This window comes from Arvicanthis niloticus, chromosome 4, assembly GCF_011762505.2.
Source record: "Arvicanthis niloticus isolate mArvNil1 chromosome 4, mArvNil1.pat.X, whole genome shotgun sequence".
Classification (NCBI taxonomy): Eukaryota; Metazoa; Chordata; class Mammalia; order Rodentia; family Muridae; genus Arvicanthis; species Arvicanthis niloticus.
Genome location: NC_047661.1, coordinates 62,968,135 through 62,980,865, shown reverse-complemented (window position 1 = coordinate 62,980,865; position 12,731 = coordinate 62,968,135). Strand labels below are relative to the sequence as shown.

Sequence of the window (12,731 nt, the reverse complement as noted above, 5' to 3'; positions counted from 1 at the left end):
TATGTATGTACTCCGTGGGCATGCCGTGCCCACAGAGCACAGGAAATGGCAGCAAACTCACTGGAACTGTAGGTGCAGACAGTTATGACCCAGGATGAGAGGTGTGAGGATAAAACCTAGGTTCTTAGCAAGATGGCTCTGAGATGCCTCTCTAGACCCATACCATGATCTTTTTAAAGAGATTATTAACTAATCTATGTCTGTTTAAAATTTTACTCATAAAATAAACTTATAAATAGAATAGCTCTCAGAAAGTTTCTGAAGTTTTAACCTTAGATTTGAGTAAATGTTGATATGCACATTCTAACTAAGCCTTTCTGCCAAACCATGTTCTCTCAGGCTGATAAAATTCCTCTCTGCTTGCCATGCATAACGATGGTTTATTACAGGATCAAAAATAAATTAAGCCAACATACTTGGCTATGTCAGTGTGCTGTCACAAGGAATATGCTTTGAAATGTTGTTTACAGCTTGTTTCTAAATATACGTAAAACCCATAAAGTGTATGTGTACATTGTGAAGAAGACAGAGAAAGATAAAATTCTGTCTTGGAAGGACATTACAGGTTTTGAATTTTTAAAGATATTATAATAGGGCATTTGTACTTCTCTCAGCACTGCAATTTGCCCAAAGCATGGAACTAAGTAAGAATTCTCACCTACTGGGTTTTAGGATGCACAGCCATTCACACATTCTAAAAACTCACTCTAAAACCATCTGTGCTTCAGAATACAAGTGGAGCCCAGGCCTTTACCCTGAGGGTTGACTATCTAACAATGAGACACATTTATTTAGTTTTCTAAACAAAATAATTCTTTCTTATTCAAGAGATGTAATCGTGTGTCTGGTCTTTATTTGGCATGCCGTTCCCCTTTTTTATTACTCACATCACAGTTTTGGTTTAGTTTTGTGTCGAGTTGAATGAGTAAGGCTATATAGATGGAGACAGTAGGACTTGCTGACATCAAATAGCCAAGTACCAAATTTATAGGAGAAATGTACAGTTTGATATTCTAGCCATTCCATCTTGCATCTTTCCCAGGTTGCCATGATTCTGTTTCTAATGGACACTTTTCTTTCACCTACACACAATCACAATCATTCATATCACTAGAGTTCAAAAAATTGAAGTTTTGAGGGACAATTGGCTCTGTCCTGTGTTTTGCACTGCTTTGAAAATTGTGCAAATGTAATATTTAATGATGCAAATCAAGCAACTTCTTTTCCCTGTCTATGTGTATAAAGTCCACTACTCAGTTCTGTGGAATTCCAAGGACAAACCCATGCAGAGGGAAGCAACTTAACCGTATCACCCCACTGCTTCTTTCTGGAATCCACGCACAGTGTGTTTGTGTGAGAGAGAGGGTTGCAAAGAGAAATGCATGAGAGACTTCATATAAAATACATTTCAGTTTATTTTAATCTAGCATTGGTTTATAATTTGATAGATCATAAGGAGGGGAAAGGAAAGAGATTCCTCAAAAGGTGGCCTCATGAAGGACAGACAGATCACTCAGTAAACCCTTCACCAAGTAAACATATCAGCACTGTTTTTCATGAATTTGTATCCTTCTGTTTTCCTGCATCTATCTGCTTATGTTCTCTAGTTCCTTCCATACTGAAGCTTCTACTCTGTTCTCCATTCCCGTCCTTCTTCCCTCCCTCCATGTCTAACATGAGCAAAAGCCAATACTGGGACACCTGGTTTAGGTCCTAAGCAAAACTTCTCCAACTCCAGCCATCTCAGAATTCCTCTGGCAGAAGCATTTTCCATTCCATCCCTCTCTGCACAAACAAACTGCTTGAAGCTCCTAGGATCAAGAAAATATACTGTGAAGATACCTTCGATAAGCAGATCTGGAAATCTCCCCTGGCCATATTCCCTTCTGCATTTCATTCCTTTGAAACAGCTAGTCATCTTGGATCCTTCGTCAGAACTTGCTCTTTCTAGCTTAGAGTTAAGGTACATGCACAATGTCAAAATAAAACAAAAGCAACAGTGCTGTAGGCTATGAGCTAATAGTTAATTTTCACCCCTGTAACTTCTAGGGAAACGTATGGAGAATGTCAAGGATAAAGGTGTGGAAAAACAAATCCTACCCCAGCTGGGTATCTAACTTGGGCTCAGCATGCGAACACGAGAGCTGCCAGTAGTGGATAACACATTGCAATATTTTTAAAAACAGTGAAATGAGCAATTCCCTAAAGATACAGCATTTCCCCCTATATTTGCCCAGGAATCCGTTTTGGAAGCTGATCCAATGATTACTACTGGGACGCAGAATTTTGACATCCATTTGGTACTGATTTACACCAGGATTTTTAGGGCTGCCAACAAGAGAGTCCAGAATTTCAGGCAGCCAAAAATTCCACAAGAGACAACTGTCTTTTATTTTATAGCTTATGAATTTGGGGCTTAATATGATTTTCCACTAACAAGTTCTGTACCCCCTCCCGAGTGCCAAAGCTGGTGAGGAGATCAGCAAAGTAACACGGAACAGATGAGGCGGCTTAATATTCAACTTGAAGGAAGACAGTTGAAATTATATTGTTTACTTAGGAAAAGGCACTCTGGTTTAAAGGGCTGACACGTGATTTATTATGAGCACTTAACCAGTGTGTTCACATCTTGCCCTCCACTCGACTTGTGGCAGTTATTTGACGATGTTGCAGTGCTGGGAGTGGTATTAATAAAGTCATCAATTAAAGATCCGCTAAATATTGGTAAGGAGCTCTAAATGTGTCTTGTCTTCTGTTGCTTATGAACTAGACAGGAAGAAGCCCACAGAATCAAACGCAGTAACAAATCAAAGGCAAATGACTTAGGAAAGAGTGAGATGGACAATTCCCTTTTCAAACGTGTAAGTAAATGAAGAACCCATCTAAAACCAAGGTGTTTGTGGCTAACACAATTAATTCTGCAACAAAGTATAGAATTAGGAAAAGAAAACACCAAGGAGCGTCTAGCGCTGAGAGACAACTCATATTGGCACAGTGAAATAATTATGTATTTTTTTCCTTTTACAAAAGTCATTAAATTTCTTTTTCAGATGCCATGAAGATAAGGTGAGATATGAATCAGTGCTATAATATTGAAATGGTCCACATAAAGATGACTTTCCCTAAAATTAAAGCTTATCCAAAATCCTTCATGGCCATCACACTTACTACTTACAAATGGGGGCTTAGACACATGCTCTCAGTCTGAGTCAACAAGAGGATATAGTCATATATTCTACCAGTATAGAGAGTCATCAAATTACTGACCTACTAAACTTGATATCAAACTGCACCTGTAATGTTTTTAAGTGAAGAAAAATTATTTTATGTAATTCCACAGGTATGATACATGGGGAGAAATAAAAAGAGCTGGTTACAGAGCAGAAGCCTGTCTGATCTACTGAGAAAAATACCCAGATACATTAGATATTTCACAATGCAATTCCTAGGTGATCCTAAATCCTGGCTGTGGTCTCTACGCTGCCCTCACACCAGGATGACTGGCTGATCATCCTCTTCAGGATGCAGTCATCCTCTTGATGCAGTAAAGTGTCTCTGATGCCCTTTTGGTTCATCGGAGAAAGAGCTGCAACACTTCATGTGAACATCAGACACCATGACCGCATTTCTGAAACAGGGACTGTATAAAGCAAGATTCTTTACACCTCATGTGAAACTGTTCCAAGCAAGGCCAGAGTACAGGAGAACAGTAACTGGAAGGGAGACTTCTGACACCCACCCTTAACTTTAACAGTAGAAACTTTCATATATATATATAAAAGAAAAACTTCATTTAAAAATATATTGCTAAAATACTCTATGAAATTTATAATTAGCTAGTAACATAATTTTATCTACACAGACTTTAAAAATGGACATTGAGTAGATAAATTATCTTATACTCAAAGTTACTATGCCTAGAAGAAAATAAAATGAAGTGATTTCTATAAATTAATCTTTGATGGTTTTTTATCTGGACAGAGCACCAGAGGGGTCGTCATTTGTAGAGAAGGCAGCAGTAACATGTTAGTAACATGCTTAGCTGCCTAAGCATTCTCCTGTCCGTCTCAGCCTTCCATCAAGAACATGCTTTCTGTTTCATTCAATCAGGAATGCATTTTGGGCTATATTAGCACAGTGTCATGAAAAATTCCAGTCACAATTTCTGATGATTATTCGAATCATAAACTTTAAACATCAAAGAAACAGGAATGATAAAACATACTAGTTAATGTCCACACACATGAGTCCTGAGAGTAACCTAAAAAAATCTAGAAGAGGAAATAACTTCTCATTAAAGCTGGAAGAGTTTTGAGAAACTGAAATGGGCAAGTTTAGAAAAACACGCTGGCTACATGAGATCTCCTGCTGTTGGGTAGGAATGAACCCATCCTTCTGGACTTGCTTGCGTCTTTTCATGTCTGAGCTGAGAGGTGGGGGAGCAGGGAGTCAGCACCACAGTCAGTCTATATTTGTACTTCATCTTCATCTTTCATGTCATGGCATGTGCCGTGTATGCGTGTTCCTATAGATTCTCCATCTGGCAACACTGGTGACCTGGCAGGAGTCTGCATTGTCAGTAGGGAAAGAGATGGAGAGAAGTTGGGAGTCATGGCTTCTGGAAGAGACCCGCTATGGTAGGGAAGGGGAGACCGGGGGAATTTCTGAAGAACCTGGCCCAGGGTGATGGCTGGCATTCGTGGAGGAACTGCCTTAATCCCAGGCTGCGCTACTGCTGTTATCAAAGGGGGTGGGAAAACAAAAGATGTGTCTTTTGGAATGCCAGACACCTGCAAATGTTCATCCTTTAGTCTGGCAATATCATTAAACACTGAGGCAAGATGCTGAAATTTGGGTTCCCAACTGAGAAAGTAATCACAAGCATAGCTGCCTCTGACATCATCATCAGAGGTCATGTGAGTGGAAGAAGCCATGCACCTTCCTTCCTGATTGCCTGAAGTGAAGGATTCTTTCCTGCTCTCAGCCAAGACACTTGCTGTTGCCTCTCTTCTTGGGGATAAGGCATTATTTTGAACATATATTGTGTCAGAGCCTTCCTCTCCAACTCCTCCTTCAAAGACATGGCTGGCTTCCATTACCTCAGAACTAGTCATCACATCTGTCTCTCCTGACAGGCAAGAAAGCTGGTCAGAGTCCCTAGGGATGCCCGAGTCTGGCACCCTGGAACCTCGGTCACTCAGGGCAGAATCTGTGTCCTTTCTGTAAGGATTCTCATTTATCCTCTGTATTTCTTTATCTTCCGCTGTTTCTCCATCCACAGAGCAGTGGCCACTGCAGTTTGAGTGCCTAAATAGGTGGATAATGTCCTTCTCCATGACACTCATTAAGTTCAACCATTCAGCAGGCATGGCTCCACTAGACCCTGTCATACCCCTGTACTCTGCAGTCTCCTGCCCAGCCTTGAACTCGCTTGCAGCTGTAGTCAATATAGGATCAACATCTGGGGATGATGGGGTCTTCTTCTCCTCATAGCTGTGTGGTGGGTCTTTTTGCTTATGCCTTAAAATCAGTGCAATCAGAGTGCAGACAAGCGAGAGGAACACTAACAAGGAGACCACGAGGCTGATGGAGAAACTGTGAACCAGTACTGTTCTATGGTGTCCTTCAGCAGGCAAAGAGATGTTCACAAACACACTGCAGGATGTGGACTTGGAGCCTGGCTTGGGGCTGTGAGCCATTATTTTCACTTCCAGGGTGTCTTCTGTGTTGAGCTGACTGTTTATTAGGAGAGGAGCTCTGACCCAATAAATGTGGCCACTTGTTTTGTTTACTGAGAGGACGGTGGATGGAGTTCTAAGAGAGTAAAGAACCACCCCATCCACACCAGCATCTGCGTCTGAGGCTTCCACTCTGCCAATCAGCTGTTGTCCTTGACCCTTCTCAGGGAGACTGAAAAAATACTGATCTTGAGTAAAAATGGGTTCAAACTCATCTATCCCTTCAACTTCCACCCAAACCTCGAGGGAAGTGGAGGCACCACCTCTGTCTTTGGCCTGAACCAGGAAGCAGTACTTGCTAACACTTTCATAGTCAAGCATTTGCTCAGTGTGAATGTCCCCCGTCAAAGGATCGATGACAAAAAGATCCTGATAAGGATGCAGCCCATGCGTGACAAGGCAGGGTGACAAAATAGAGTAAGTCACTTCTCCATAAGGCCCAGCATCAAAATCCATAGCATGCACAGAACATATGATGGAGAGAGGAGGCAGGTTTTCAGGAGTGACACAGGCCAAGGTAGAGGACAGAAACTGAGGTGAGTGGTCATTGTCATCTAACACACTGATATGCACAGCAGCAAAAGAGACGTGTTTCTCCTCTTCATCTGCAGCTTGAATGGTTAAAGTGAACGCTATTGTTTCCTCATAATCCAGAGGTTTCACCAAATAAAGAACCCCAGTTCTGCCTTCTAAGTAAAAATGTTCTTTTTCATTGCCAGAGATTATGCCGTAAGTGATTTCTGCATGTGAACCAGTGTCATGGTCGTCTGCCGACACCATGGTGATGTGACTTCCTACTGGGGTGCTTTCCTTGACATGGGCATGATACCGCCGACTGCTGAAAGTGGGTGCATTGTCATTGATATCAAGAACTTCTATTGCTATGACACTTGTGGAACTCAGTGGAGGGCAACCGTGGTCAGATGCAAGAATGACAAGTTTGTGGCTGGCACTAATTTCTCTGTCCAGAGCATGAAGCAACACAAGAGCACCACTCTGCTGGTGGAGATATTCTGAACCAAGGAGGCTGGTTTCGATGTGGAAGTAGTTGTGGAAGTTGCCACTGATGATGGAATACTCCGTGTGTGTGTTTTCAAAAGAGTAGTCATGGTCGATAGTTGAAAATATCATAAGGGTGCTTCCGATGGGGGCATCTTCACTCAAGCTAAGGTTATAGCACCCCGCTGTAAACTCAGGGGCATAGTTGTTCACATCTTGTATGTTTATCTCCACTAAGGTAAGAGCGCTCAGGGAGGGAATTCCACCATCACTGGCTTCGACAAGAAACTGAAATGTTGGCATTTTTTCCAGAAGTGATACAGAATCGGTAGTAAATATGGTGCCTGAAAAATAAGACAGGGTGTCAATGCTGTGAACTAAATGTTCATGATCTGTTTGGCTAGCAAATGCTTACTGAATATGCAAATGTGCTTTGCTCTTTGCTGGGTGTTTTAAGTTACAGTCAACAAGAAGTCCAAATAGATTTCTAAATTATTACATTTATACAAAAGCTTCAGAAATATTCTTCAGTTTCCATTTACATGTGTTGCTTGGGTCTGCCTTAACTACATTTTTTCCTGTATTTTATTTTTGTATAGTAAGTTGTTTCATTCTTATTTTTAAAAGAAAGTACACTCTTGCCTTATATAATTTTATTTTATTCTATTATCTATAAACATATGTAGAGAGATGATCTTGCAGAAGATAACTGTTCTGAGCTGGGCAGGGTAGTGCCTGCTTATAATCTTTGCATTTGGGAGGTTGAAGCAGGAGGATTGAGAGTTAGAGATGTGCAATGGGATGTGCAATGAGACTCTCTCTCTCTCTCAAACACAAATTAAATGGCCTGGATATTCAATCTTTCTAGTGGTAAAGTATGTGTGCCTGGCACCTTCCTATGCCCCCCAACACACACACACACACTCTCTCTCTCTCTCTCTCTCTCTCTCTCACACACACACACACACACACACACTTTCTCTCTCTCTCTCTCTCTCTCTCTCACACACACACACACACACTCTCTCTCTCTCTCTCTCTCTCTCTCTCTCTCACACACACACACACACACACTTTCTCTCTCACACACACACTCACACACACACACTCTCTCTCTCTCTCTCTCTCTCTCTCACACACACACACACACACACTTTCTCTCTCTCTCTCTCTCTCTCTCTCTCTCTCTCTCTCACACACACACACACACACACACTTTCTCTCTCACACACACACTCACACACACACTCTCTCTCTCTCTCTCTCTCTCTCTCTCTCACACACACACACACACACACACACACACTCACACACACACGAGGGGCTTTACTCTGGAAATCACTCTATCCAAATAAAAGCAGTGAAAATGAGAATGTAGAGTGTTTAATTATAGAGAGAAGCTCATGAGTTAATTCAGCAAGTGGAATCTTTTTCCTTAATGATAAAACACATCAGGTATCTCTTGTTGTGGTAAGCACAGAAATATATGTCTTTTACAAGTGCATATACAATGGCCTTATTATTAAAATGTTTTAAGTCTGGTCACTAAAAATAATTGCTGAACCACTGGTGAGGTTTAATTTAAAACATTCCAATCAACACTCTGAGGCAATGTTTCCATACCACGCCTATCAGGCAAAAGTATGGCTAAGACTTAAGTGCTCAGGGGCCTGAACGCCGCACATTGTTATCGGCTGAACAGGAGTTACCAGTGTCTGGAATCCTATGAGATGAGAAGAAAAGCTTGAAAGACAAAATCACGAAGGGCAGCAAAGCTCCTAATGTGCTCATGTTTCAGTTACGTACCCACAAGTTATACAGCAATTCTTATTTCTCTCATTACGAGCAACCAATGAGTCTGTTTCTGATACTTTGGACCTCAAGTCATCTTTCAGATAATTCTATAGTTAACTTTAAAGTCACCTCTCTCTTGAAAATGATGAAAAAGCCCTATCTTTTCTAGAGTGTGTCCCGCCAGGACACCGTGTGGCTGAGTGTCCCTCTTTAGTAAGATGATTCAATGTTTATTTACTATTAGTGTCTCTTGTACTCTGCCAAAGTGTTTGAGTGAGCAGTTGCTTGTCTGGGTACATTGCACACACAGGTGTCCTCTCTGATGAAAATACAAAGGGCCTGGAAGATGCCACAGAAGGCAGAAGTATGCAGTGTTATGCAATGGCTTCTATTTGGTAGAAATGGAAACGGAAGTGTTTTCCCTTTTTTGATCATTCTTATCTTTTTTTTTTCTAAGCTGAGAGCTTCTACAGTCCAATCATACAAAATCTTGCGGAATGGGTTGATCTTTTCGACATTATTTTGATTCTTGTTGAGTCACAGAACAACTAAACTCTATTGGTTGGACACATGAATTTGGGCATCAGTATATCAGCAGAGAGCCTCTGCACTTCTTAGCTTTGAGCAGCATTTAACCAACACCCTTTGCTGTCTCGCCACTGAGATGTTGACGACGTACTACTGCCATTTTCTATGTTAGATAACTAAGAAAGCAGTGCCTGTAACTGCAGGGATTAGCAGGAGGAGCCAAGGACTGTGCTAGGATCGTTCAAAGCTGTTGACGCCATGTTTTTGTGCCTGCGATGCACGACAGCCAGTGTAACTCACCATTCTGGGGGTCAATGGCGAATCCCTCAGGAGGGGAAAGGATCTTATAAGAAATGTCTCCACTGCTTTCTAAGTCTGTGGCAGACAGGGTCAGCACCAAGTAGCCTCTAGGTATGAGTTCAGGAACTGCAGCCTGAGGATAGAAGAGGATAAAGGCATCATGCTTGCCAGTAGGTAATTTTCAGGAGCACGGGCAGAACCTGATACCATGTCATTAGTTTTGACTCAAGAAATCTGCCTTTGGTAGGCCTAGTACTGGTTTGAATGAATATGGCTCCCTTAGGCTCACAGGGAGTGGCACTATTGGGAGGTGTGGCCCTGTTGAGGTAGGAGTGGCCTTGTTGGAGAAAGTGTGTGGTTGGAGGCAGACTGTGTGTTTCAGAAGCTCAAGCCTGGCCCACTGTCACTCTCTTCTTCTGCTACCTGCTGATCGAGACGTAGAACTCTCAGCTCCATTTCCAGCTTCTTGTCTATGCTCTGAACCCATAGACAAGCTCCAACTAAATTTTTTTCTTTGTAAAAATTGTTTTGGTCATGGTATCTCTTCATAGCAATAAAACTCAATTGAGACAGAAGTTAGTACCAGAGACTGGGGTATTGCTGTGATAGGCCTGACTGTGTTTTTGTTCAGAAAAATGTGGACTTTGGAATTATGAGTTTGAAAAGCAGTTGAATGTTTTAATCAGGGCTTAATGGGACATACCAGTAGAAGCATTGAAGACTATGATGCTGAGGGTGATTTGAACTTTCAGGGGCCTAGCTCAAGAGTTTTCAGAGGAAAAGAATACTAGTATGTGGCCTAGAGACCATTCTTGTGATAGTTTGGTGAAGAATGTGGCTGCTTTCTGCCCTTGTCCAAAAAAAATCACCCGAGGCTAAACTGAAGAGACATGGATTAACAGCTTTGGCAGAGGAGATTTCAAAATAGCTTAGTATTTGAGGATGTTGTGTGGTTATTAGTGGCCAGTCTTATGAAGATCTAAAATGAAAAGGAGCAGGCTGAGAAAAGAAAAATTAAAAAAATGTCCAGTCTGAGGAGAACAGAAGCACTAGGAATAGTAAACAGATGAAGGAAATTGAAGTTAGGTAGCTGGAGTAAAGAAAGTGGTTACCAGAGCAAGACCCCGACCCAGCTCAGCTTCCAACTGTACCAAGGAAGTTAAGAAGAAAAAAGCTCAGAACCACAGCATTAACCCCAGCACTCTGGAAACAGATGCAGGTGGATCTCTGAGTTTGAGGTCAGCTTGGTCTACAGATCAAGTTCCAGAACAGCCAAGCTAAGACACAAGATAGGAAACCACCATGGAAAACAAAAGGTGGTGACAACGTATTTGAACAAGAAGGCCATGTTCACGCTAGAGCAAGCAGCACAACTTGGCAGCCTTCAGCCACATGGTTTTGGTTCTAAAGTCAAACATACAAGAAAGGAGTGTGGAATCTTCCTCCACAACTAAGGAAAGCCACTGAGGCCAGGCATGTGTCAGGGTTGTCACTTCATGGAGGTTCAGAGATGCTTGAAACTGTGAAGGTGAAGCCTGGAGATCCCAAGATGCTGGAGATGCCAGAGTCATGGGATACCTGCCATAGAACGCTGCTAACAGGAGTGGAACCAGCTCAAGAGAGAGAGAAGTATGTTGCAGTCAACACAGCTGAAAGGAGTTGAAGATCTGAAAAGTGATTTGACATCAGGTATAAAGACAGAGTTTGGAGTTGGCCCAGGTGGTTTTCAGTCTTGTTTTGGTCCAGTATTTCCTTACTGTTCTCTTTTTCCCCTCTTTTGGGACAGTAATGTATATCATGTGATACTACATGTTGGAAGTATGTATGATCTGCTTTCTTATTTTTTATTTTATAGGGAATTACAGTCGAGAGATTGCCATGTGACTCAGAAGAGACTTTAGACTTTGGAATTTTAAACGGGGTTGAGACTGATAGACTTGGGGACTTTGGAAGTTGGACTGAATCATGTTTGCATTATGATACGGCTACAAGCCTATGGAGCCAGGGAGTGGGATGTGGTGGTTTGAATGAAAGTGGCCCAGATAGACTCATAGGAAGTGACACTGTTGGGAGAGGTGGCCTTGCTGGCATATGCATGTCCTTGTTGAAGGAAGTGTGCCACTTGGCATGGGTTTGGAGGTTTCAGAAACTCAAGTCTGGCCCAATGTCACTCTGTCCTTCTGCAGCCTGCTCCTCCAGATGTAGAGCTCTGGCTCCTTCCCCAGCACCATGTGCAGCTGTCATGTTTCCTGCCATCGCAGTAATGGACTAAACCTCTGAACCTGAAGGACCAGCCCAAGTTAAATGTTTTCTCTTATAAAAGTTATGATCATGATCTCCCTTCACAGCAATAAAATCCTAAGGAAGACAGACATACTGATGTTTAGTGTTGATAAACTGAAATATTAACGGGTCCTGGATTTAGAAAACAGTTTTAATGTTTTTCAATCTTGGTCTTTACTATTAGGCATTTTCTTTCTAGATTATATCTGAATGACAGAAGGTAGTATATTGGCTAATTTTATGCCAAAGGTATTACATCACTCAAGTGAGGCTTTATGGAGAATTGTTACTTAGGTTAAGTTCTCATGTTAATCATCTTGCATTTCCTCCATTGAAGAGAATTGGGATTCATTTCTGAGACCTCAGTAGGCTGTGGTAACTGCTCTGACTTCTGTAAACTTACACTCTGCCCTAAAATCTAAATTCTGCACTTTTTTTTTAGATCTGCTCACAATCTGTTTGTGTGAGATGTTAATTAAAAAAAAAAAAAAAAGAATCTGTCCAAAGCATGGTCAGATAATGCAAACTAGTTCACCTCCCTTGTGGCCTTGCAAATACTGGACACGTTTCAACTGTTGTGAACAACTGGAATCTACACACACACACACACACACACACACACACACACACACACAAGAAAATACAAAGGTCTGATGGTCCCCGTACTCAGCAAACATGAATAAAGGAGCCCCATAATTCCAGATGACTTCTGGTCTACAATATGCTAGATAAGAAGATAAGACTGCAACATTAACTCAGGATGAACAACAGTGAATGCTGATAGCCTAGACCAGCCTATCAGTGATGGAGGGCTGACTTTACTCACCACTGTTAGTTATTTTATTTTAAATATATGAGCTTTTTTCTCAGCCTGCCTGTCTGTCTGTGCCTCATTGTACATGCCTGATGTTTGTGGGGGCCAGAAGAGGTTAGCATATCCCTGTGAGTCTGCAGTTACATATGCCTGTGAATTCCCATGTGCATGCTGGGAATCAAACCAGATCCTCTAGAAGAACCACCAGTAATCTTCACTTCTGAGCCATCTCTTAGCCCCACCTCCTGTTCTTTCTAGTTTTTCCATCTCTTTAC

The 12,731-nt window shown here is 41.8% G+C and overlaps 1 protein-coding gene across 1 annotated transcript in view; it reads right to left on the bottom strand.

Annotated features, from left to right (window-relative positions):
• Window positions 1–1,397: 1,397 nt before the first annotated feature.
• The window catches only part of Dchs2 (dachsous cadherin-related 2), a 211,581-nt gene continuing 200,247 nt past the window's right edge, over window positions 1,398–12,731 (bottom strand). Inside the window, exons 19-20 of the mRNA XM_034500570.2 lie at window positions 9,360–9,492; window positions 1,398–7,081 (exon numbers count right to left, since the gene is read on the bottom strand). Of these exons, the coding sequence (XP_034356461.1) occupies window positions 4,467–7,081; window positions 9,360–9,492 (2,748 nt within the window). The 3' untranslated portion in view covers window positions 1,398–4,466. The remainder of the gene's footprint in view (window positions 7,082–9,359; window positions 9,493–12,731) is intronic.